At 35.4% G+C, this 23981-nt stretch overlaps 1 protein-coding gene and 1 long non-coding RNA gene across 16 annotated transcripts in view; one reads left to right on the forward strand and one right to left on the reverse strand.

Annotated features, from left to right (window-relative positions):
- DOCK9 (dedicator of cytokinesis 9) overlaps nucleotides 1-23981 on the forward strand; it is a 129794-nt gene that overhangs the window by 32668 nt on the left and 73145 nt on the right. For 14 of the 15 annotated variants that reach the window (XM_083818642.1, XM_083818638.1, XM_083818641.1 and 11 more), the window contains exons 2-7: nucleotides 4140-4256; nucleotides 13079-13168; nucleotides 14847-14929; nucleotides 16501-16570; nucleotides 20743-20838; nucleotides 21489-21623. In XM_083818642.1, the coding sequence (XP_083674768.1) occupies nucleotides 4140-4256; nucleotides 13079-13168; nucleotides 14847-14929; nucleotides 16501-16570; nucleotides 20743-20838; nucleotides 21489-21623 (591 nt within the window). Of the gene's footprint in view, nucleotides 1-4139; nucleotides 4257-13078; nucleotides 13169-14846; nucleotides 14930-16500; nucleotides 16571-19609; nucleotides 19771-20742; nucleotides 20839-21488; nucleotides 21624-23981 lie in introns of those variants that run through there. The other variant, XM_083818631.1, reaches the window with a different exon arrangement.
- Nucleotides 15466-16806, reverse strand: LOC310890185. Its single transcript, XR_014577090.1, has 2 exons — nucleotides 16748-16806; nucleotides 15466-16023 (listed from the first exon to the last, which is right to left on the reverse strand). It is a non-coding gene; the product is annotated as an uncharacterized lncRNA (long non-coding RNA).

A 23981-nucleotide genomic window follows, 5' to 3' on the forward strand; every position in this document is an offset into this window, starting at 1 on the left:
AACATAATTCCTGTTTCTTAAAGAAACACAGTACAAAAAAAGTCTGGATAACCATTTACTCTTTGCGTGGGTGATTCTTTCTAGCCCTGGTCTGTTTATGTAAGCATGAGAACCGGTGACTTGAAGAATGCATTTCATTCTTTCAGGTCCCAGAGGCATAAAAGTTTTGAATTTGTCAATGAAAGCATCTTGTTCCTTAAGTATATGCATAGTGGTAATGTGGTCTTTACATAAAGCCACAGAAGTTTATTCCCTCCCACTGCCCTGAAGTTCAAGTCACAAAATCAACCATACATAAGAAAGGGATAATGTGTAATACAGTATTTAAGAACAAGCTCTAAGATAAAATATATTCAAAAAGTTACACTTAAAGTTGATAAATCTGGTAAATTTACTTTTAATGAGGACTTGTTAATAAGCTTTTGCAGGAGCATATGCTAAATATGGTTTTATAAGGCAAATGATGTTTCATGGCATGAGGCTAACTAATCCCCACTTATGAAAAACTTGATCATCCCTTGTTTTGTGGGAAGGTGAGGGGAAGATCAAATTTGTCTCATGAGACATATGAAAAAAAACCATACCATATTATTTTTTCTCTAATACATAATGTAGGCAGTCATTGAACTCCTAACTTAATATTCTTTTTATCTGATTTCTTTTGACACTACTTGTCCAAATATATAAATGACATTCTAGCAGATTAAACCAGTTACTATGTGGGTGCCATGACTGCTGTTTTAAAATGCTTCTCATTTCTGATAAATTTCCGTGCCTATAACACACTGCCAAAATCTAAGTGGTACAGCAGGTACTTCCTTTGTTTTGGTTTCCTACAAACACAGCAGTGGGTAGGTCAAGTGCTGAGCTCCATGAAACCCTGTGCTCTTAGCGTTTTCTTAGATTACTGAGATAAAAATATCGTTTCTTCAAATTAATTGGAAAAATTAGGTCTTGTCTGAGAGACTGACTTTTGTATCTGTAAGCTTGGTTATGCAGTCTTGACCAGGCTGAGTTTTATCTGTGTCAGCTGTTTCATAAATCATATTCAATAACAATGTATATACATAGTGCCGTTTTTTTTAATATATATTACATGCAATAATACACCGGAAAAATCTTTTTTCTGAAAAAGAGCTTGAGAGAGAATCTGCTTCCTTGTGATGTTGTAGGGCTGGCTAAATGCCAAGGCAGTGTGCTGTTTATTGTTTTCTTTTTCATATCTGGTTTAAACTGATAAAACATCCTCTTCCTTTTGAATCTGACAAATGACAAAAAAAAATTGAGTAACGCTCTGGAAAAACTAGGAGAAGGAAAATCTTCAAGAGTTCTTACAGAAAGGATATTTCTGTAAATCAGGTACTTCACTGATTAAATAGGAAGATGGCGTGGCGTTCTGGTCCCATTAGCTACACCCATGTCCCACAGACTTCGAGGACAGATGCATATTCAGGGCATCAGCTCCAGAGAGCTTTAGATTCTTTAAAAGCTTCTAGTAAAGTAGAGATTTTGTTTTAGTCATGTTTACTACACGTAAGCAAAATGTGAGCATTTGCTTTTAAAGATCTTTTTTATCAGCTTTAGGTTGTGGTGGACTTATTTTGTGTCTATAGGGTATAGTCATGCGTTTGCAATGAACCGGGTGCTTTTAGGAGCTGAAGTATGCGCGTCCTTGGTTTTTGAATTAGCATGCTACAGAAGTGATTGTGTGTGTGTGTAAATGAAATAATTTTAGTTGTTTTTAAAAGTAACCCTTTTCCTCTCTTGATTCTGATAAAATGAGAGGAGCCAGAGCTAGCTTTCTTCGTCTTCCCCAATCACCTTCACAAGAGCATTAGCAGGAGCATGGATGTAGTTTCTCAGCACCAGGGAGAAAAAGCAAGAGAAAGATGATCATGTGCAGCTCCACGTGAAAATCCATTGCCAAGTTGCGGTGACAAGCTTTCCCTTGCTATCAACTGGAATTGATGCCATGATCTGCCTGCGTGCGAGTTCGGATAGTAGATGTCCTGATAGGGTGAACTTTGTGATGGTATTGGCCATGGTTGTTTCTTCTTTCCTTTACAAAAGCTTCTCAAATTGCATTTTAAGACTATTAAAATATTTGTCCTGAATTATTATTATTATTATTTTTTTTAAGGATATTTTTAAGATTGCAAGTTACACTGAAACTAAGTACCAGAATTCAAAATGCTTCTGCAGCAGCATTTAATTAGGACAGAGTCTCATGCCCTGGTTTGATGTGAAGCTGCCCTGCTTCCGAAAGGGTTCCATCAGCTCCTGCCCGCTGGCACCAGTGGTTGTGCCGTCGTCTGTGCAGCCTTCCGCAGAGCCAGTCTGCCCGAGAGCTGGCTGGTTTGGAAGAGCCCTCTAAAGCCAGATCGGCTCCTAATTTGGCTCAAAAATGTGACTATTCAGTTGTCTGGTACTAGTGTGAGAAGCCTCAGGAATGTGCCACGAGAGAGAGGGTCATTTTGGTGTCAGCCCTCCTTTCGATTAATTTAAGCCAGTTGTGAATCCGAAGCTTCAGCTAACCAAAAGGATTGATTGGATACATGGCTGAAGTGGTCTTCGATCCCCTATATGTTTCTTGGACCCTATTTAATATGGATTATTTTGTTTCTCCTAAAGGCTGGTCAGCCTGGAAGAGGCACTCAGCCTGCCAATGCAGCACATTCAGCATCATTTCTCATGAGAAACTCTTCAGAAGGAGTAGTAGCATTGCAAACACCGACATGGCCACAGCACTGTTGTGGTATCTAAACCTTCCTTGAATATAAGAGCGTACTGCACTGAGCTCAGGCTCAGTGACTGGCAGGCCTCACCTCGCTTGCCTGGGTAGGTGGAGACCTGGTGCCCTCACTGGAAGTGGGAGACAAGTGAGCAGAGGGTGTCTTGGCTTCTGAATGGTGTTTTCGTGTACTTCATTTGAATTTGAAAGCTTCTTCACGCCCCGAAACTTGTCACGATAATTTGATGATAGTAATATTTTACGTCAAAAGCCCTGAAAAAAAAGTCTTTGCCCTGAGTACAGTTCATTTCATAAAGAAATCCCAGTTTCAAGATAGTGTAATGTTTCTGAGACATACAAAAATAATGTTTCAGCTCATTCTTTTAGTTTGCTGTTCCTTTCAGTGCCTAGATATAGATAAAGCTTTACTAGCAGCTGTTACCGTATAGTATATCTGTATTTTTTATCATGTAATACAAAATTATTTATATTTCTGAAGTAATTTATATTCACAAGTGTTTAAAGTTGTTATAAATTTAATTAGTCAGTGACAGTAAAGAGGCCTGTCTTCCACTGGATTTCGGCCTTTTCTGCTTTTCAGTTTCCTCAAAATGGGCAAAATTTGGAGTCATTGGAGAAAGAAAATACGTGTGACAAAAGTCTCTGTTGCCTGGGGATTCACGCTCAAAAAATAAAGGTTTTGGCATGCTGCATCACTCAGAACTCTCTCTAAATCTGTTTTGCTATCTGCCCAGTGAACAGAATGCTTGGCGAGGTGAATGAAGGTTTTTCACTGATTGTGCACAGCCAGCTGTAATGCTTTGACCGCTGTGTAGTGCTTTAAATGTTGAATAGCGCGTAGTATCTGAAGAAAGCTACACATTCAATTAAGAGGAAGAAAAATGGCCTATGGGAATTCTGTAAAAACTATAGAGAAGTAGGAATGTGAATTAGCCTATCCTTATTGCAGGTTTTTCCTGAATTAAAACAAAGCTCAAAGCTAAGACTATGTGTTTTAATCCCTGCTGAACCCAGATCAGAGCTCTCTGGGCAGCATTAAGCAAAGGTAATTACTAAAGAGATTAGCAGGGTTTTTTTGCAGGTTTTTTTTTCCTGTTTGTTTATGCTGTAAATATACAAATGTTTATTCTGATAAGCTCTGCCTTAGTGTTTTTTTTTTGAAATAGTTTTATTTCTTCTTTCTGATACAAATAGTGTGCTTGTCTGTGTAAATATCAGTTGTGCTTATCCATATGGTATCGCGTGACTTGAAGTCTACATTTTCATTAGTCATTTTTTGGTGAAGATGAAATCTCATTCTGCCGACATTTTAAAGAGTTACTTGTTAAAGCAGCCAACAGTTGTAGTTTTTCCACAGTATACCTGAATTTCTTTTTTTCTCTTCTAGGCAAAACCAAAGCTCATAGAACCAATAGACTATGAAAATGTCATCGTTCAGAGGAAAACACAAATTTTGAATGATGCCTTACGGGAAATGCTACTGTTCCCTTATGATGACTTTCAGGTAATTTAATGATTCCCTCCCCCTTCTCCCCCTCTTTTTTTTTAACCAGATTTTTAGCAGTAGTTTTTAAATAATACAGAAATGACTCTCATAACTCTCTCTAGCTTAAATAAATAAAATTGTCATTAGTCCCTTTACATTGCTCAATTTATTCTGTCAGGCTACAGTAGAAGAAATATCACAGCTTCTTCATCTGTTCAGATTATAAGGTCTACTTCTGCAACTCAGCAATTTTACTGCCATTTGAAGTAGGTGATCAGTCATTTTTAGATATTTTCACCCCTTTCAGGAGCAGGAAATCATGTGATGTCTGTTCAAAAAAAGGATCTGCTTTTTGTCATGTTTTAATTTTTAAATTGACTTTTTGTTTTCCTCCTTAGCAGTGAAGGGCATGAATCTTAGAATCTGTTCAAATGAAAGCTGTGATTCTTGGCTGTATGTCCCTAGAAAAAATTGGGTTTTAGCAAAATACCCCTTGCATAACAAGGCTCTGACTTAAGACAGACTGAACTGAGATTTGTGCTCATCTTAATATATTTCTGTAGAACTCCTGTATTTACCTAAATAAGTAGTATATCTGAATACTCTTTTTTGTGTCTCTTTCTAGGTCCAGTTAGAGTAGCCACAAACATCTTTGAGACTGTAACTGGGGTAAAATAGTAAGGAAAGTCTCTTGCGCATGCCTGCAGTCAGTGTCTACCTGTATTTAAAATTATGCAGGCATCTAAATTAGCTACTTCTAGAGACTGTGTTACAGTTGAATACCTTAGAGTTGTTTTGTAAAATCCTACCTGAAAAGCTGAGTATTTTATTCAACCAAGTAGTTGAAGCTAAGCTTGTGGTTATCATGGTGAACGTTTGTGATGAGTTGGTGTATTTCTACAGAAGGGCATATAAAATCCCGTAAATTACACACAGACTTTTTTTTACACATTCTGTAGCCTATGAAACTATTTACCTGAGTGTAGCTGGACTCTGCTTTTAATATAGTCTGTGTACTTCATTATTACTCATTCTGTACTTGTAGACTGCATATTCAGAGCTAAAAATTTTGTTTTCAGCAAACTATAGGTATTTAGAGAATTGCTTGGCCTTCATGTATCCCCAACCATGTGTGTAAGTTTGGACTATAAGTAAGACTTATTATGAAAGGAAATCATACTGCCTGTGGACATTATATAATACTAGTGTTCAAATATTAGTCCACTCACGATGATGCCCTATAACCAGGTGTTGGTTTGGGAACTGAAAAGTGTAAGTAGGCTATGCTAGCTGCAGCCCCTTCTACAGTGTGGCTGTCCATTGTAGCAGATCAAGAGGAATGAATAATATTTCTGCTAAGCATGCTCTCATCTAATTGACTAGAGCTCAATTACCAGGGGTCATTCTGGTAACCAGCTCCTAATTACCAATAGAGACGAAAGAAACCTATCAAGAATGTTCAGACAAAATGCCTGAGGATAATGTGGGATGTCTGAAGAGTTTAAGTGCTGTTTCAAATAGCCTATTCTGCAGTTCTTAACTTCAGGCTTGTATGACTGAAGCTTGTCCATGGTCCTCAATCTGATCCTTTAAAGGGCATGATCGAATTTTATTCACAAATTAATGTCTCTCGTTATGTTTCTGTTTGGGTCCTGTGGTCAGATATTTATCAGGGCAGTCACTGAAATGTGTATTACATAGAATAATTTCTTTCAGGTAAAATTACCTAAAATTATAACTAAAGTCAGATTTCTTGTTTCTTTATCCCTCAGAAGTGTAATATCAGAGCGTGTTTCCTAGGTTTCCCCTATAAAGTTTTTGGCAGACTCATTTTGCGCTTGTTATATATGAAGACTGGTTTACACTGTCAGATTTTATTATTTTTCTGTCAAATATTTCCTCCTAAGACTTGCTGACTCATACTGTTTCTCTGAATATTTTTATTGCACATTTGACTCTCCAATACCAGTTTGAGCAATCTAGGCTGTTTTCAACAATACATGATGAATTTAAATCTATCAATCAATATATTAAGAAATTACTGCCAGAGAGCAGAAACTTCTTATATGCTTATTTATGCTTTAGCAATTTAAACCCTTTAACCCTGTGCAGGTTATCATAATCATATTTACAGATTTGAAACCTTTAATCTTGTTATGGTTGCCAATATAATTTTAATCATTTAACTGAAGGCATGTTTTCTGTATTTGCCATTCTACTTCACAGCTATTTTCTACTTCCTCTTTCCTTACTTGTTGCTGTTACATAATGCATGGGCAGCTCTTGGTAAGCCTCAACTCAAATTCCTGATGTTGCCCTTGTCCCCCATAAGATGACTTCAGTACAATGAGTTACAGTGTTTAGAACTGCCTCAATGTGTGTTTTGAACAGCTTATAGGTGGAAGCTCCTACCATTGTTTAAAAACCTGTTCAAGCCATTTCCTCTTACAACATTCTGATCTTATTTTTGCAAAGTTTTTCCTCGTGCTTAGGTTAAACCGATTATGATCTAAAAACCACTTGCCTAAAAAGGAAGCCAAGCCCTAATAATTTCTAAGACATTGAGTAAGGTTATTTTCTTACCAGCATTGCTAGCTTAACTAGCGCTGAAAAAGGCACTGAAAATCTCTCCTAATACTTACTCTGCAGCAGTTGGATGCCTTTTCTGCAGTTTTTAGTAGAGTACAGAAGTCGTATTTCACAGAGGTGGATTGATAACACTGTTGAATTTGTGTTAAAGTGGAGATTATTGGGGGAGAAATTAGAGACAAGTGTTCATGCTTAATTTGGATAACATTTTTTCAGGTAATGCTTTTAGTTAACCAAAATATAATTTAATGGACATGTTTTCCATAGAATTAGTAACAACAACTTGCCCTTTAACTGCTGCTAGTATTTTGTAAGAAATAATGATTGAAGAAGATATTTTTGTACCTTTTCTCTGCTTTTTTTGGTTGCTAACTACAGGTTTCAAATGTGTTTGGGATATGTGTAACTTATTAAAATACATTAAGTACATTCACATTGCTGTTTTGATTCTCATTGCCAAATTATTAGGTAACTACCTTATTGTTAGTTCTCCTCAAGTAAATTACAGAATATAGTTTTCTACCTATCATCTAGCTGTGGGAATTATAACAGAGTAGACCTGTCTTGATCCTAGCAGCTTCTGGTTGCATTGTCTTTGAGTTTTGGTTAAGAGTTTTCCTGCCACATTGTAAGACTCGCTTAATATCTGGTTCTGAATTCATTGTCAATGCCACATTCAGTTTTTTAACTCTTACCACATCAGAGATGTTAGGTAGTAAAGGAGATCTGATGAGAGCTTCAAGTCTATATTGGAAACTAGAAAGCTTGCACAGTGGCAGGCTTCTTCGGACCACATATTGCTTGCTCTTCTGTCTTTCTCCCAGTGAAAGTTATTCCCCTAGTGAGGAGGGAAAAAAAGGGGTGGGTGCTGGTGGTGGGGGAACTAAAACCGGTAATTCACCTGTTTGTGTTCAGCAGTGACTGTTCTCCAAGCACGCTGATAGAAATAGCTCTAACTGCGCCCCCCCCCCAGCTATTCAGCTACTGCTAAAGAAATATGTGAGCATGGATGGAGCAGAAAATGCTCTGTTCTGGGAAAACTGACAAAGGTTCAAAGATTGGTCTTCAGCCAACTGATCTAGTTACATGAAGCTTTCCAGTATTCCACTTAAATGCATTTGCCATCATCCTAAATTTGGTTGGCTGAGGTTATGAATCTTGGTGGTTTTTTTTGTTTTGTTTTGTTTTGTGTTGCATACATACATATATGTGTGTGTACATATATATATGGTAGAAGCTCGTTTACTTTTCAGAAAAGTGTGGGGTTTTTTTTGGTCATGCTCTGTGTTGATCTTCCTATACAAATTAGTAGGATTGTAATTTTTTTTTTTTATCATGAGTTTCTACATTTCCCTGGTGTTATCATATTCAAACAACAGCAAGCTTTGCTTTTCTCTGGTTTCTAGCAGACCTCTTCATCAGCAACTTTCTCTCCACATATTGTGTCATTTTTTAACTTACCATTTCAAGATTGTTTCAGTTGCTTTTCACAAGCTCAAGTTCTGAGTTTTCTGCAGTGGAATCAGTAATCAGGTTTCTCCCTAACTTGTTCTCATCAACCTTGTGGTACCTTTATGCTTTGCACTCAACTGTTAATTTCTAGCTACTTTTTGTTGTTTAATTTTCACTATGGTCTCCATATAATGTGTTTGTTGTATTAAGATGATAGAACCACTTCTTCCCCTCCTTGGAAATTTGCCTATTAATCTCTCACTAATCTCAATTACAGTGCTGTCAGTCAGTCACGCAGTCACTCTTCTAGATACTTGCCTCCCAGCAAGAGTCTATTGCAGGTCCATTGGGTACTCTTGTATTGAATTTTGTGCCTTTTCATGGCTTATTATATTAATCCAAATCACTTACATTTCGCTAAATTAGTAAATAATGAAATGGTTTCTTAACTAAGTAAAATTAGTTTAAAATAGACTACCTCCAGGAATCACATTGACAACATAAGGTCAATAACTGTGGAATTGGTGGTGCTTAACTGCACTGTAGGTAAATTATTAAAAGAAACCTTAACCCAAAACTGTACTGGTGATTACTTTGCAATAAGACACCTCATATCTAAACACTTTTATTTCAAAATGTGTACCTTTGGAGTACAATCTCCATTTATTCAGTGAAGATTTTTCTCAATACAGAATAAGTTTACTTGCAAGAAGTCCAATGTGGGTACATTCCTACTCAATTATGCCATTACAAAGTTATCCTATTGTTATTTTGAAGGCATTTTGGAGCCTAGTTTAGCTGTTGTTTCGCCTTTGTTCCTTTTGAGTTTGAGTCATATGGAGTTAGAATGCTTTCACTTAGAGCTATTGACTTTTAGTTAATACGAGTTAAGCAGCTCTGGAAATAGGTATCATGCCAGCTTTACAGAAACAGAAGTAAGCCTAGGATTCTACAAGAAGGCATATCTTGAGTAGAAGGAACAAGCAAAAAAAAATAGTAGTGTCTGCATTTTAGAGGGAGCACAAGCTGGTCAAAATACAAAAATTATTTTTGAAGTGTTCAAAGAAATTTCACTAACTTTTTTTCTTTTAAAATCTGTTTTATGTTTTTCCTTGAGTCCTTAGTTAAGTAGCCTAAATGCAGAGTTCAATATAGCTTATAAATCACTATAGCCTTTGACATTCCCTGTGCAAGTCTCTTCTGACACCTAATAGCTAAGGGCATGATCTAAGAGGCAGCATGCCATCTTTTCAATTGACTGTCTTTTAAAATGATCTCTGTCACTACTTCTTGAGGATTTGCCTCCATAAAACATCATCCAAAGTGTATGGGAATGTGTGGGTAAGTGACTGTTGAATTGTTATCCTGTAGTCTTTTTTCCATTTTTCCTGCATTTTGCATAGTCCTTATTTTGCCAGTGAGATGCAATATGCTATTGATATCCTCCATTGCTTTCTCTCCCTACTTTGCAGCTTTTATACTTTGCAGTATAAAAGTGATATATCAGCAGTGACACTTTGTGCTTTTTCTGTTTGCTGTAGCTGCTGAGACTTGTGTAGAATAGCAATACTGTCACTAGGCAGACTGTCCAATTTACAGAGAAGAGAACTTTATCAGATAGCCTGAAGTACTTATCCACCTCCAAAGAGGAGAGAAAAATATGTAACAACTATGATAAAAACACAGGAGGAAGAAAGATAAAAGCCAAGGAATAAAAAAACCAAACCAAAACAAAAAAAAACCAGGGCTCTCGGGCGTGTCTGGTTGGCCTCAAGATGGGCCAAATGGACTTGAAGAATGTTGTGTTGGCTGGCTTCTGTCTCACCTACATCTACTGCAGTTGATGAAGTATCTGCACGTGGGACCTGTTGTTCAGCGTGAAATTGCTCAGAAACAGATCATAAGATACCTCAAGTACCAGAGAAAACCGTAATTTAAGATCAGCCATTATTTTTTGCTATAGAAATGTAGGTGTTGACACCTTATTCCTCAGAATGAAGTGATTAATTTTGAGAGCTACTTCTTTGTGTGTGATTTATTTTAAAATGTATATAAGAACCTCATTAAAAATATGAAAATACTTTGTATATGAAAAATCCACTTATACTTTTCATTTTGATAAAATTGAAGACTGAGTTCTCTTGACTTATACTATGTAACAATGACTTCTGTATAAACTGTGGCCTGGAAAAAGGGTCACCATTGCTGCACGTTATTATGTTCATTTTAAATGCTTAAGAACACATTATGTTAAAGACACCCTGCTACAAAGTCCTTGGCTGTCTTTGACAGATCTTTAGTGCCACCTAAAAGCATGTTTGTCTTAAAAAACCCTGGCCATCTTGCTGTTACCTTGCCGTGAAGAATGGGGAAGGAGGACTAAAATGACTCAGAAAATTGCATGCTAGATTTTAATATTAGTAAAAGCGTAATTTTTTAGCCCAAGTGTCAGAAACACAGCTAAACTGTCAAGAACATGAGAACTCCTTCTAGCCTGAGATACGTAATGTGGAAAATCTAACTTCAAATTGGTTATGTGTTGCCGAATCCGAAGCAATGCTCCATCTCACTAGCGGATAGTTGTACAGCATTTCATTTGTACAAAACAGTTCAACTAATGTAGTTGTGAGGAATGTTTGTAGTCGTTCCTAATTTTTCTTCTGGGTTATACTGTATATGTATATATATATGGTTGCATCTGAAAGTATTGCTCTGTTTAGTAGTGATTTTTAGGAGTTTGCTCTAAATAAAGATATCTTCACTTGGTGCATTTCCTGGCTCTCAGATGAATTATTGCAGCTGCAGGATGACTTGACAAAGAGGCAGCATGCATGATGTCAATTAATAATGTGGGTGAATTTGACAAGCTAAAGGTTGCCTGCCATTCCTCCCCCCCAGTCCCACTTTGGACATTCAGTCCTTCTTCCATATTTTTAAAAGATACATAACATTTCTACATCTCTCAGATTTGTTTCAATTCATTGAATAAGCCTGAAAGTGACTTGAAATTGAGGGGCATATATCTATCCCCATGTTTTCGGCCTGATTTCAAATGTTGGGGGGAAAAAGCCTGTGCATTCATGCCATGGATATATGTTTACCTTTTTTTCAACATCACTGGTGTTTTGAAGAGAAACAGCAGATTGATTTTCTGACTGCCAGCAAACTGAGCTTTATCTGCAAACTTCTGTTAAAGATGATGGATGATTAAAATCACTTTTTAACCTAACACTGAAAAAGCAAAAGTATCATACTTGAGTATAACTAAGGAGTTCATGATTATTTAATATGGTGAACACCTGCTAATGTAAAACAAGAGTAAGATTTTGTATTTGATTCCAAAATAAAGGAATAAAATTGAGCCTGGTTTTATTTTTCAATGTCAATGAAAACAAATATTTTAAAGCTTATGTGGCTTTAAAAAAGCATGTTTTCTTAATAAGGGACACGTTTCTATAATTTGGAACACTTAATTCTTAAATGCTGTTACTATATGCAGAAGTATCTTCTTGCAGTTTTTTTTAGCTTTGTGTTTTATGACTTATTTGATCCATGAGGTGTTTTTTATAATTTTTATTATTATTTTGTGGTGTTTTGCTTTTAGTACCTTCTCACCTCTCACACTCAAGCAGTTAACACTGACACTTTTCAAGTCACTTTTAGCACAGTTTGGACTAGATGAATGACTCAACCATGAGAACAGGAGAAATTTTCCTCTGTCAAATCTTTACTGTACTTGAATATTCTAACTTCAAAAGCCACCCCCAGCTAATGGGGTGGGCCTTTGTAACAATAATCACCTTATAGATCAATCTCTCAACGGGGAGAAGTTAAGATAACATACTGCCATGTCTTCTTTTTTTTTTTTTTTTGACCATTAATATGTGGAGTTTTGTCTTGTCACACTTTTCTCTGATCAATCCTGGTGTTGCAGTGTGTGGAGTGTAGGTAACAAGTGAGCGATCACACCCCCTTTCAGGCCCAGGTTGTGAAAACGCCTTGTCCATCTCTGACCTAATCTCAGATTTATTTTTTTAATGCTTTCCACGTGGTACAAAATCATTTCTATTGTGCAATTGTGTTCCAGAAGATTCTGTGAAGTTTCCATCTTTTACACGTAGGAGTTTAAAGTGCCTAAGGCTTACTTTGGTATTGGTGTTAGAAGCAGAAATTCATAGTCACAGTGAGATTTCCTGCAGTCTGTCAGCCTTCCTTTTCTTCTCTCAACTTTGGCATAGAATGGGAGCAAGTTCTTACTTAGTAAGCATCCTTTGGTAGACAGGAGGATATCCAGGGATCAAGGCCATCTTTCTCACCTTCAGTCGAACAATACAAGTCTCATGTTTTTGCCCGCTGAAATCTGCAGTGGAACTGTTCTTCTTATTTTGGTATGAATTGTTGCCTTTCTTGAGTAATAGTTTTTATATGTAGCAACAACACTACCCTAATGTCTGCATCCAAAATAGTGAAGTTATGTTGTCAAGGGGGAATTATTTTTACTAGTATTTTCTTGGCAGTGGTAACTAAATAGAGGAAAACACTTTTTTTCAATGGCATCTAATTCTTACTGATTCCGATCTCGTCATCTTAATCTGGCTGAAAAGAATTCTTCTGAGAGAATAAAGCTGCTAATGTTTGAATGAAAGCAAATTGTCATTAGTGCCTGTTCTCCAGTACTGTATTCACAGGATGTTTTCTGCTGAGCTTCTGTCCTAGCTATAGTGATATAACTGAGTGTTGCTATATTTTATCATCTTTTTAAATTGAGAGTATCATTAATGTTTGTTGTTGTTTATCAGACAGCATTATTGAAACGTCAGAGTCGATACATTCATTCAACAGTTCCTGAAAATGCGGAGAAAGAAGCTCAAAGCTTGTTTGTAACTGAGGTAATGTTGGAATTTTATGTGGTTGTGTGTAATAGCAGTGTTATAACTGAAGTGTATTACTTCTGCTTTATTTATTGTTTAAGAAACAAATAAAACCCTGAAAAATTATGAAATGTTGCAACTTAGTTCTCAGTGCTTTGCTTTGAGATCTAGTTCTGTTTAGTTTTCTCAAGGGAAAGAAAATTTCTAGGGAAAACTAGTATTTTTTTTCCTTCAGTGGCTGGAAAAGAAGAATTACTGAATAGCTGTGAATGATACTGTTTGTGTAACTGATTTTGAGGATGCTTCTGTCTTCACCTTCTCTTACCCTTCATGCTTTTGGCTTTTGCAGATGGATATGGGTGACTTATATACATAATATTGATGACAATAGTGAATCTGAATGAATCAGTGTGGCTGTCTTTTTATTAACGTGTTTCATCCTAGTCATTCTTAGTTTGTTCTTAATAATCTTGTAGTTTGCTGGAACAGAAGTATTCATAACATTAACACTTGTAGAGGCCAAAATTCATCCTCACTGATCAATTTCTGTACTACATGTAGAAGAAACATATTCTCAAACTTAGTTTCTCTTAACTGCTTGTGTTGGCATTCCCTTGATTCTGACTGTGATAACACGTTACCTTTAGTGTCTTGTTGAAGCCTTTTAGGATTAAAAGGTTTAAGTTTTTTTGCCTTTTTCTACTGTTTTTCAACTAATATACTTCAGGGTGATGTTTTAACATCTGAAATAAATAAATGTCTGTTGTAATATAAGGAAAACTGATGGAGCTTCAAATAGCTGAATCTATCTCAAACCTTGAAGTGATTTCTCCACAGTGATTGATAGATAGCCTTAATACCTAACCTAAACAATTCTAAGATAAATTTGGAATAGTAGACGAGGAGGGAGGAATGTTGTAGGTAATTCAAGAAGTTTAATGAGTTTCTGTAGAAACAATTGCTTGGCAAATATTAACTTTGTATTTTGAAATATAAAGAAAAATATTTTTGAAGTATTAAATGCTGTATATGTGTGCACGTAAGTCTATTCCTGTAAAATAGATTTTTTTTTTTAATACAGGATTTCTGACAACAGATCTTGTCAGTTTTATGTTACTTCAGTCAAAGCCAAGATAAATCAGTACTTTTATGTTGTAGCAATATGGGTGGAGTAAAATGGTATTTCCTGTGTTCTAGTCCAGGGCTATTGCTTTTCAACAGCTGCAAGCATGACTGCACTTAAATTTGTGCTTTATGCTAGAGAGCATGCTAAGCAAACTTAGGCTAGAAGCGTAAATGTAAAATGTAATATTCTATTTTAAAAGTGCATGTGTATGGTAATGCTGAGGTTTTTAAAAGCTCAGTCACGTTTCCAGCTGCAGTGAAATGCTGCAGTGAAATGCTGCTTTAACTTTTGAGACAACTGAAGATGGTTAATCCAGATGCTGAATATACTCACCATTTTCTGATTTTGTATAATATCTATATGATAACACCCTATTGAAACATTATGTGTTACAAAAAGCTTTATGGCACCGAACAGTATCACGAAAGAAGGGAGGTGTACAGAATTTTTGAAGATCGAGTTCATAAAAGCTGTATCTGAGGAGGATTTTTGTGTGTGCATCTAGTGAATGCTGTTGTTACAGTCAATTCTCTTCCAATTAATGCTGATATTTGGTTTCCATTGAAATAGTGCATCAAAACCTACAATTCAGACTGGCACGTTGTTAACTATAGATATGAAGATTACTCAGGAGAATTTCGACAGCTTCCAAAGTACGTATGTTATCCACTGGTATAGTACAGATTCTGAATTTGTGAAGGAACTTTAATATCAAAGTATTTACCACAGAAATGTATTCATGTAACATGTGCTTTGAAATATGCTATACCAATTTCTATTAGTAGTGATGATGAAGATGTATAGGGTGGAATTAATATGGAATTTGAAGGGATAAGATCTTGTTAAACCATTTTCTGGGAAGATACCTTAGTTACATTGCCCTACTCATAGGGAGGCTGAAACGTGAATTTGTATCATGGACAATTTAAATGTCAGAACTAAAACACGCTAATGTTTTGATGAAACTTAAATGGATATTTCTTTGTTTTTGCAGCTTCAAAGGCAGCTTTTAGAGCTCTCTTTAGAAGCTTAGGAAATAGAACCCAACAGACAAACATTTATAGAATATTAACTGAGAAATGTGGATGCAGTTATTTTTGAGCGTTGTACGAGTACACCTTATACCCAAACAAGCAGACAAGTGTTTATCTAGGTTTTTCTAGAAATCTGAGTAAAAAGGTGAACATTGCTTTTCTGGAATCGTGTTTGTTTTGTTCCCATCTTGAAACTTGCATTTAATGAAATATAGTTTAAAATGGATTAGCTCTTTTTTAAGTGCATATGTTCCTCCTTGGTACAGACATGCAATGTAGCACCAACTCATGTTTCTGAGGTGCAATTAACTTTGATGTTATGTACATCATTCTGAGAAGTTCTTGGGGAAAAATATAATTGCAGATGAAATATACCTTCCTCAAAAATTAAAAAAAATACTGACATAGGTTATGTTAGGTTCTCAGTACATATTTAATCAAATTTGTTTTTGCTATGCTATGGATGTTTGGTATTCATTTTTATGTTTGTATTGACAGTTGATAACAGCTATAGAAATTCTTGGAACAAAAGTTTTGTTTAAAATTCGTGTGAAGAAGGAGACGTGATTTCACTAAGAGATACTATTCCCATTAGTGAAAAGCTTTGCTGTATTTATGGCACATAATACAGATGTGTCTTCTACACATTCTTCTACAGTCTTCTGTAGTCTTCTATACTTCTTTCTTCACATTCTGGAAGACATCATAGTTTTCTGACAGAGGTGGGGAAGAAGAATCAGGAGGAGGAACTTACACTGTTTGTCTTTGATTTGTTTCTAAAATGTTGCACTTAAATTGACAACTTAAAAAACAAACAAAAACCCAACATTGCTTCTGCTGTCATGTGTTATGTCCTTCCTAAGTCCAGATAACTGTTTGCATTGCAGTTTGTTATGGGTATCAGTTATTGCACCTAAGATACTGAGAGTGCAGTGAACAAGAAGGTATTTGGTTCTCTTCAGTTAAGCGTAAGGACAGTGACAAGCAGAACAATAGAAGGGCTGTGACCAGATATACAAATGAGCAAAATTACTGAATAAGAGAGATTTCATGAAAAAAGTATGGTTTTTAGCCAGTTATTCTTGTACTTTTCCCTCTTCAGCTAGAGAAATAACATCTTTATTTTTGCAATATGAAGTATGTAACCAATCATGAAATATCTAGTATTTTATAAGCCTTTTCTTTCCTAGTAAAGGGACAAAACCGGAGAAGCTTCCAGTGCATTTATACGAAGTGGATGAAGAAGCAGATAAAGATGAGGTGAGATAACAAAATAATTCCTTGCTTTCTCCTGCTCTCAGTAAAGAATGTTTGCGGTAAGGAGAGGTTAAAGTTGGGTTAAGTGTTGATGTCAGTAAGTGACAACTGATACTATATTAAACAGTCTGATTTGGAGGGTAAAAAACAAAACAAAACAAAAAAGCAACTTGTACCTACCTCCTTTGAAATAGCGTTGTATTCCTTAGATCTGTCATATGAGTAAAGCAAGTGTTGACAGATGCTGAAACTGAGGAAGTTAACAGTGTTGAAGTATAATCTTTGAGTTTTAATAAGGTCTATCTTACTTTATACTGTTTCCTTCTAGATGGCCATGTATAGAGAAATATTTTATGTAGTTTAAGTTGCAAAGCTGAGTAAAATCATAGGTGAATTTGTTCCAACATGAAAGTACACACACTTAAGAACACATGGCAGTATAGCATACAGTTAAAATTAGCATATGAGTTACAATTTGATATAAATTTGAATGCAGGATGACTCCTGAAAATCTGAAAAAGTCAAAATAAAGTTTACTAAAACTCTTAATTGTTTTCCTTTTTTGTCCTTGGCCTAGGGAAACTGGTTATCTATAGTCTCAAGAAATTTTCAATAATGTCTTGAATGTCAAAGACTTTTTTTCAAAAACTGCTTCTGTTATTTGTGTTATTCAGTTTTTACCACACCCTGTTCAAACACAAAGTTGTTAAAAGCCAGTGCTTTCTTTGTGTATGAATACTTGAACTCTCACATCACAGAAAATAAATAAATAAAATGCTTTTTGTAGCTTTGCCCATGACAATTACTTTGTTTATAAATTCCTTGTATTCAGAACTGCTGTGTATGAAACAAAAGTAGTTCCTTACAAGTTTTCCCAGATTCAATGTGGAAAAAGTAGTCCAAGGAGTGTGTCTGAATAGGTAGATCTCCGAACAGTCTCAGGATGCCATTTTTTCCCAACATTGCTATTAATGTGCACTGTAATATTTGGACGGACAAGTAATTTCATGTATATGTATGTAAATTTTTCTATTTGTACGGTGGAAATAGTTATGTTCTCTGTTGTACTGAAATTTAAAAGACTTGGTGTTATTTAATGTGATAATATTTCTGACAACAGAAGTGTTTTACAAAACAGTGAGTTAAACTTGGAAAAAAACAAATGGGGATAGAACTGACTGTGATTGTTATTGGGAAAAATGCTTCTGGCTACAGTTAGTTAAATACTGCAATAATATAGCTTTGCTATTGCCAGGTGGTAAGCTTTTTTCTTTTACTAGGAAATGTAAGTGGAAGGGACTTCCTATTTCATTCTGTCCAATTTCCTGTTACACCAGGCAGTAACGTCATCTTTTCCAGAGCTACAGTCACTGAAGAAGAGTTCTGTTACTCTTTGCTGAGGAACTTAACATACAAACAGAAGAAAAAAAAACATGTTAGGAAGAGGAGGGAGCTTAATGAGAGTAGGATGGGGATGGGGGAAACAAATTCTTTCCTCAAGGGAAGAATACCCTGCTTGTTAAAAACAGTTGAATTGTTTCATATGTTTTAATCTAATCTAAAAAAAGCGAAGAGGCTTTTCTTTCAAATATTAGCATCTTTGTTTGCCAAAAACCATATGTGCAAACCTTATATTAAAAAGTGTTTTGTCTTCTTTCTTTTTTTTTTTTTTGAAAGAAGATTTATTAAGAGAATGATAAAAACCAAAAAGCTCCAAGTTATTAAAATTGAAGGAAAACCACACCAAGATTAAACTAAATCTCACACTATTAAACAGGGGAGAACTAACTTTCTAAAAGTAATTCATGCTATCAGGCCATCAAGTTGATGTTTATAAATGGAATTTTTAAGTCAGCCAGGGGTACGGGATCAAGATTAGGAGCTGTTTTTATTGAAACAGTTGCTGTTGGAATAAATTTTGGAGCACAGTTTGTGGGAAAGATCACTTTAAAAAAAAAAAAAAAGTGAAGCATAATGTGCAGCAGCACTAATAATAATAAAAAAGAAAATTAACTTACCGGCTGGAAACAGGAAGTATGTTTTCAGTGTAAAAGTTGTGTGTTAATGACTATGGACTCTGTGTTCCTTTGTATTAACAGATGGTAGGCTGGATAAATTCAATAGCTTTTTGGCTCAGTAGGCAAGAATTCTGCCTGATGGAAATGGTGTAACTAGAGAGGGCCAAATGATACTCAGTTTTAGTGGTAGGAAGCATCATGCAATTCAGTGGAGCTGGGAAACAGTGTACCTCAGAGGCTATGAACTGCAAAGTCTTAATAGAGATAAATCTTATCTTTTGTTAATACAGATAACGAAGGAATTCTTGTCATATCAGGCGGTCCTGTCTATGGTTTATGTAACCACAGAAAAAATGTAATTTCACAATTACATAGCTTCTTGTACAGAACCAAGTTCTGACAATAACTCATCATCAACTCATCACCTTGGACTTGTAAGGGTGGTTTTAAAACCGTCCTTTCTTTGGGGATAACTCTCACCAGCGTAGGTAGAGAATCGTAGTTAGAAACCCAGTGTCTAGATTTGTCATCTTTATAGCTTGATTATGGTACAAGAAAAATTTTCTAGGTAGCGGAGTCCAGAGCGGAGGGGCGGGTAACGACTTGCAAATGTGAAACAAGTAGACTGCACTGCTTGGACAGTGAGACTCACGGGGGCATATGAAAATTTGCTATTTTTGTTCTTTGCTTCTGGGGCATCTGTCAAGTGTTCTGAAAGTTGGTGACCGTGTCATCCTTGCTTTACCTCATTTTCTTGCAAGCTGACTAGAATATTTGAAGGAACAGATTGACACAAGTTTTGCCTTCTGTTTGCAGGTTTTTTTTTGAAGTTCTCATACGCATATGAATATACAAGCTAGGCAGAATAAATAAGCTGTAAATAAATTAGCTAAGGACTTCTTACAGAATGTTCCTTGATTTAATTCCAGAAACTAATTAATATTATTCAAAATTTGGTTCAGCTGTTGAACTAATGACTGTCACCCATATGTAATTACTTTCTGTTGTATTTTGTCTTCATAACTGAGAAAAGGAATTAGAAAAAGTAGATGTGGCAGTTGAGGAAGGTTTTTGTTGTTGTTGTTGTTTTGTTTGTTTTTTCCAGCTAGAGACTCAGCTAATTTTGAAGATCTGGGTGATTAATTGTCAAGAGTATTTCTCTTTTAGATGGTTGAAATTCTTCCTGTAAGTCTAGTTAATGTTTTTGTTGTGTCAAAATGGGTTACCTCAACTGAAAAAAATGGTAAAGTTGTCTGTATGCTACTGCTGTTAATGATTGCTTCAATAGGTGATTTAATATTTATTATGTGGAAGTTGTAGATCTGTCATTTTGATCAGTTTTAATAGTAGGGTACTGCTTTTTTAGTAGGTGTTAACATGCTGTGAGGTTGGATGTAGTTTCCAAATTCCAAGAACTGGTATATGGAAGTGGTATACAGGCAGTGAGTGTTATGTGGGATACATGCACATACTGCTGGTTTTTTTTGAACTTGCCATTACTGCCGAGTTTGATCTTATTTGCCTTAGAAACCTTTGATTCCGATGTATAAAAGCGCAGATACAATTCAAGAATTCAAGACAGTTTTCTTTAAATTCTTAAGAGAGTAATGTCTTTGAGGTAATACATATAAAACAAAAAGGTTTGAGAAATCTCGATTGAAGTTTTGGATAAGCATGAGCTTATCCAAATCTGATAATAGAAATCAGTAAAAATTATTGCACGGGGAGATTAGAATGTACAAGAAAAAAAAATACACCTTACAAAAAAAACACTCTGAGTTTTCCATCTTCCCTTCCCAGAGCATTTAGAATTTATCTTGTCTAATGTTTAGCTATCTAAATATTTAATATTTAGCTATCTAATTGGATCATCCTGCTGGTGACAGAGAGAGCCTCTATAACTGGCCAAGTTGTATATCAAAAATTAAATAAGGTCAATCTCACATTCCTTGTCTTTAATTAAAATAGTTGGAATATTTGATATATAATTTCACAGTATTTGCTATATAATTTAATAGAGCATAGTTTTCATTATATTATGAGCATAACTGTTCCATCTTAAAAAAAATAACTTCTGAAATACGCAAATATATGTAATAGTTTTAGTCCGTGATGCTAAACTTTACTTTTTTTCCACCTCCCTGCCATCATCTCCAGGACGCAGCATCTCTTGGGTCTCAGAAGGGGGGAATAACAAAACAAGGATGGCTGTACAAAGGGAACATGAATAGCGCAATCAGTGTGACAATGAGAGTAAGTTTATGAATGTCCTATGCATGGTGAAAAATGAACACCAACGCTGAAATATCAGTGTCTTTGAAATATCAGTGTTTTTGAGAAAGTCCATTTTGTATGTGCTTTTCCTTCTAACAAAAACAGCATGGGGTGAAAGAGATGCTTATATGTAATTTATAGCTTTGAAATCTTTCTTGCTCTTTACTGTACTTAAATTTAAAAAAAAAGCATTAAAAATCCATTATGTGAGAGAAGTGTAGTGTTTTAAAGCGCTTTCTCAACTGGGCCCTTGTAGTGTTAATAGTAGAAAAGGGTCTACTAATGCAAGTCTTTATTTGTACTATATCTTTACTTATAAACAAATTTAGACTGATTTTGTGGGCATCACAGTTAAATATTTTACATATAGTGTTGTTGAGTCTGTTGAAAATAACTTTCAGGTAACACAGTACTATCTTCTTGCAGATTTTTCAGTTAATTTTATTTTTCAAAAGTTTCTTTTTGACTTAATGATTTCAGTCTTGTTTTCTAATGATACCCATTAGGTTATGTTTAAGTAAAAGCTTTTTTCTCTAGCTGGCTGTAAATAACAGTTATGGGTTTTGAAATATGAACCTTACTAATACTAATGTTGAAATTCTTTTTCCCTACTTCTTTCTTTTCACTAGTCATTTAAAAGAAGATTTTTCCATTTAATCCAACTTGGTGATGGATCCTATAATCTCAATTTCTACAAAGATGAAAAAATATCAAAAGAACCCAAAGGATCAATATTTCTAGATTCGTGCATGGGAGTGGTTCAGGTAATTATAATTATTCTGCTTGCTTTTCAGTTAATTCAGTATTTTATAGCAAATGGATTAAAAAAAATAATACAGATAACTTTCGTCAGACATAGATAAGCATCAGTTATGCAGAGGAACAACTACATATGGTGAGTCTTGCAAAAACAATGAACTAGATTCTGAATTGAAGGAGGCTGAATTTGAAAATTTTCTCTGAAAGAAACAAAAATTACTAGTTGATGTCAAGTATTAACATTAAAAGCAAAATTTTAAGGCAAAGACAAAAAATAACACTCTTAAATTATGGCAAAGTAAAGACTGCATAAAATTAGAGTTAAGTTCAATTACATTTTGTTCTTACATGGGTTGTAAAATGTTTTGCATAGCTTCTTGTGTGGGATTTTTGTTGTGGGAATTGTATTAAATTCAGTCACCCTTCCAGATGCTTTCATTTGACCTTTATAATATTACTTTCATGTGCTCTTCATTTTAAAAAAGTTAAGGGCTTTGGTAAAATGTTTGTCAGTAGCAAGTGCCAAAGAAAAGAATGTTTTTTGTTGTGATTCTGCTATGTATTTACAGTACAGCATGTAACTGTTTTGTTAGGCACAGCATACCTGGAAAAAACCCTTGGGTTGTAGGGTTTTGTTAACTTTGATAGGAATAGGCAAAGTTTAATAAAAATGTATTTTTAAAATATTTAATTTCTTAGTGTAAAGTTGTTTGAAGATTTATGCAGAGATACAACAGCTTTACAGAGGATTATTTTTTCTAAATATTGTAATATTTTGAAAAATCTTGTAAATTTATTCAACTTGCAAGTTGCATATTGAGATTTACAGAAATTGTTTTGCTTTAGGGGTAGAATTTTGGCCAATTCCACTGCAACTAATTTGATTCATGCTTTCAAAACAATCAAACAACAACAACGATAACAAAAAGGTTCATAAACACATTCGTGGTCTTTGTTTTCCAAATCTTATATCTTTCCTTCTGCTCTTCTGGTACAGCTTCCTCTGCTTTGGTGCCTTTCTCTCTCATAACATAAATTACCCATCTCAAGGCTGTTTCTGGCTCTTCTTGTTTCTCATTTAGGTGATGGCTAGTTTCTAGTTGTCAGCCTGTGGCTCTGTTACAGGCTATTGAGGGCAATACTATATTCATTTACATGATCAGAAAACATCGATATTTTCAGGAGTTACAAATAGAAAGGCCCTTCACCAAAGGGAAGTGCAACCACAATAGGTGCACTTCACCGAAGGGAAGTGTAAAATCCTGCACCTGGGGAGGAACAACCCCAGGCACTAGTATGTGCTGAGGATCACTCAGGTGGGAAGCAGCTCTGCAGAAAACAACATGGGGTCTTGCTGGACACCAAGTTGAACATGAGCAAGTCATGTGTCCTTGATGCAAAGAAATGGGCCGTCCAGAGAGACGGAGTCCCCATCCCTGGATGTACTTAAGAGACATGGGGATGTGGCACTAAGGGACATGCTTTAGTGATGGTATGCAGTTGGTCATGTTGATGGTTGGACTTGGTGATCTGGAAGATCTTTTCCAACCTAAATGAATGATTCTAAATCTATTGGTATCCTGGGCTGCACTAGGTAGGCAAAGTGTTTTCAGCAGTTCAAGGGGGGTGATGCTTCCCCTCTACTCAGCACTGGTGAGGCCATACCTGGTATTATGTCCAGTGCCATCTCATTCTGTGATTCTAGGTTGGTTTGTTTGTTTTTAAATTCTGAAAATCCTTTTTTTTCCTACATTATCTTTCCTTGAAGTAGTGTCATATTTTCTGTTCCATCAGTTCAATTCATGTAACCTGGAATATCCTCAGACTTTGTTAGAAGTTTTAAAATTTTTATATAATTTACTATAATTATTATAAACTTACATATATATATATATGTATATATATAAAACTTATCTTCTGCAAGTAAGATTTTGGGCTAATACAGTAATTTCTAAGTAAAAATATATTTTGGACTTTTAAAGTTTATAGTTGTCTTGAATGTTATGCTGTGTTCTACAGTACTTTCAGCTAGTTTGTTGTGGCACTCTGGGTGTTCAGAACTGCATCTAGAAATTTGAGACTATTTATGGGTCAAAATTAGGTGCAAAACCGAGATTAGTGAATTTCCACTTCCCTGAAGCCAAGAAGTGATTCAGCGGCGAGAAGAAATGGTTTTAGAAACAGCTGTTTTCTCACTTGAACTGTCGATAGAGGGACAAGGAAATGAGACTTTGAACTATAAAATACTATGCAAATGGTCCTATTTGAGATACATGATTTTATTATTATTTTATTTTTAATTGTTTTGTATACCCTCTGGCTGATCCTATTTTATTCATTCTTTTACTGTTACTTATTATTGG

The sequence above is a fragment of the Anser anser genome, assembly GCF_964211835.1.
Source record: "Anser anser genome assembly, chromosome: 1".
Classification (NCBI taxonomy): Eukaryota; Metazoa; Chordata; class Aves; order Anseriformes; family Anatidae; genus Anser; species Anser anser.